The sequence below is a fragment of the Antrostomus carolinensis genome, unplaced genomic scaffold (assembly GCF_000700745.2).
Source record: "Antrostomus carolinensis isolate BGI_N321 unplaced genomic scaffold, ASM70074v2 scaffold26994, whole genome shotgun sequence".
In the NCBI taxonomy this organism is placed as follows: domain Eukaryota; kingdom Metazoa; phylum Chordata; class Aves; order Caprimulgiformes; family Caprimulgidae; genus Antrostomus; species Antrostomus carolinensis.
Genome location: NW_010313249.1, coordinates 671 through 3,269, shown reverse-complemented (window position 1 = coordinate 3,269; position 2,599 = coordinate 671). Strand labels below are relative to the sequence as shown.

The 2,599-nt window shown below is 60.5% G+C and overlaps 1 protein-coding gene across 1 annotated transcript in view; it reads right to left on the bottom strand.

Moving 5' to 3' along the window:
* Nucleotides 1–1,076: 1,076 nt before the first annotated feature.
* Nucleotides 1,077–2,599, bottom strand: part of CTRL (chymotrypsin like) — a 2,093-nt gene continuing 570 nt past the window's right edge. The window contains exons 3-6 of the mRNA XM_029084811.1: nt 2,300–2,488; nt 2,022–2,202; nt 1,399–1,526; nt 1,077–1,238 (exon numbers count right to left, since the gene is read on the bottom strand). Coding sequence (XP_028940644.1) covers nt 1,077–1,238; nt 1,399–1,526; nt 2,022–2,202; nt 2,300–2,488 — 660 coding nt within the window. The remainder of the gene's footprint in view (nt 1,239–1,398; nt 1,527–2,021; nt 2,203–2,299; nt 2,489–2,599) is intronic.

Here is a 2,599-nt window from a genome sequence, read left to right as displayed (position 1 = left end):
TCCTCTGTGACTGCTTGGTACAAGTGAGCACAACATTTAGGGGGCTGCGATCCACACAGCAAAGGTTTTATGTCACATTCATATCACCGGTGAAGCAAAAAAATCCCACACTTCATGTTGGGACAGTGATCCTGCTCCTCTCCACGGTGTCCTCGTCAGCAGCTCTATTTGGAGCTGCCAGGAACCAGGTTTTAATTCATTGACCATGTGTGGACACAAGACTGGGGCTCTTTGCACCGGCCGTGGTCTCAAGAACCTGTTTGGGTGAAAACGCTGTTTTCTTCTGAAAGCCTGTCCCCTGGCCTTGGGTTTTCTTTTCAGCTTCAGATTTTCCTTTGGGATGACCTTGGGTTTCCCGCTCTTCTCCCTGGCAGATCTGTGTGTGTGAAGCAGCCTGCTGTTCTCCAGCTGCTCCCTTCTTCCACCTTTCCAAAGAGCTGGAGCTGCTGCTGGCATTTCTCCCTTTCAGCTCCATGTTCCCAGAGTTTAAATTGCAGGTGGGGATCTCTGAAGACCCTGTGCACCCACCAGCACCCACCAGCACCCACCCTCATCGCAAGCTGAGCAGCGCTTGCTGGTGCTGAGCCTGGTGAGCTGCAGCTCCACAGTTCCTTCCCTGGTGGGACCAGCTGGTGCTGGAGACCTTGGGTCAGTGGAAGGACCATTACAGGTAACGTCACCCACCCTCAATGCTGTGGTGGTCTTGGCTGGTGCCAAGGTGTAGATCCATGTGCTTGAAGACCCCCTGAGCAGCTCCCGAGCTGTGGGCAGCCCCACTCCCCCTCTGCCTGTGCATTGTCTCCTGGTTCACACCTCCCCAGTGGGTCCCAGCTGGGCACCGAGCTCCAGCTCTGGGAGGTGCTGGGTTCAGGGGAGGAGCCCCCAGCCACCTCCAGCCTTCCAGCCGGGTTTGCATCACGAGGGGAAAGGAGCCAGAGGCAGCGCTTGGCACAAGCAAATGCTGATGCTTTATTACCAAGGGGGGTGTCGTGCTCCCAGCTCGGCCCCTTGCCGGCTCCGCCGAGCTCCCCGTGCCGGGAGCAGCGCCCAGCGAAGGGATCCCGCGGACACCGGCTCTATCCGCGAGCGACAACGGAGTCGATCCAGTTTCGGAACTGGCTGACGCGGGTGTACATGGCCGGCGTGCGGACGTTGCAGTTGCTGGTTCCCCAGGAGACGATGCCAATCAAGGTCCAGACGTTCCCATTCTGGTAAACCAGAGGTCCTCCAGAGTCACCCTGTGGAGAAGACACCTCCTGCTTAGTGGTCCCAGCACATGCTCCAAACTGGTCCCTGCCACCCCGGCCATGTGGTCCCCTTGGACACAGCCATGTGGCTTGTCGCTTAAATCTCTGGTTCCATAGATGCAGGACTCCGTGTGGGAGGTCAGCTCCTTACCTGGCAGGAGGAGGCACCAACCCCACCGGCACAGAGCATGGCACTGGTGATCCGGTTGCCCCAGTACTGCATGCACTGGCTGGAGGAGATCAAGGGCAGGGTGAATTGCTGCAGGCGTAGATGTCGTGCTGAGGGACCGTTACTTCAGAACATGGTGGTGCTGGGTTGATGGTTGGACTTGATGATCTTGGAGGCCTTTTCCAACCTTAACGATTCTCTGATTCTGTGATCAAATCACTTTGGTGTCAGTGGGTCTCCTGGGGCCTTCAGGAGCACACAGCACCCTGGGCAAGCTCCCAGTGGTGTTTGGGAGCACTCTCACTTCGTGCCAACGTTCCCCATCTTCCCTGGGGCATCATCATCTTGTGCAAGCAGCCCCAAGCAAGGGCAAGGTGGTGCCCGTGCACAATCACCCCCAGGGTTTGCCCACATCCACCTCCTGAGCACACACCTACACCCCTCCTGCACCAGCGCACGCGTGTGCACACCCGGAGCCACTCAACTGCACAACTCCCCGTCTACACGTGAGGTGTCACCTCCCTGGGCACCCCCAGATCCCGCAGAGCCCCCAGGAAGGATGGCAGCCACATGCAGCCCCCTCCCCGAGGTTGCCACCTACGCACAGTTGGGGTTGGTGCGTCCCCAGCCGGTGGTGACACACTGGAGGTTGGTGGGCAGAGCCAGGTTGGCGGGAGCCAGGCAGATGGGGGACACGCGGGGTCCCAGCTGGGCGGGCGAGGAGAGCTTCAGCAGGGTGATGTCGTTGTTGAAGGTCGTGGGGTTCCAGTTGGGGTTCGTAACGGCCTGACAAAAAACAATCCCATAGCGCTTCATCCCTGCCCAGCCGCGGTGCGGAGCTCCAGCCCCGTCCCTGGATGGTGGCCGTGCCAGCCCAGCTCACCTTGGCCACGGTCTTCACTTGAGTGGACTCGGCGCTGGAGCTGCGGTCGTACTGCCCCAGGACGACAACGTGGGAGTACGGGCTGCAAGAGGCGAGCGAGTCAGGGGGACGCGCGGCAGCCAGCGCCGGGGTGGGAGCTGCGCCGGGGCTGTCACGGGCACCGTGACAGGGAGGCCACCCTGGGGACAGCTAGGGAGGGACCCTGGGCTGCTCCGTTCCTCGGGTGCTGGCTTTGGGGCTGCCCCAAGTGCTGGGTGGCACCGGTGAGGGCTGGTGGGGCATCACTCCTCACTTGAAGTT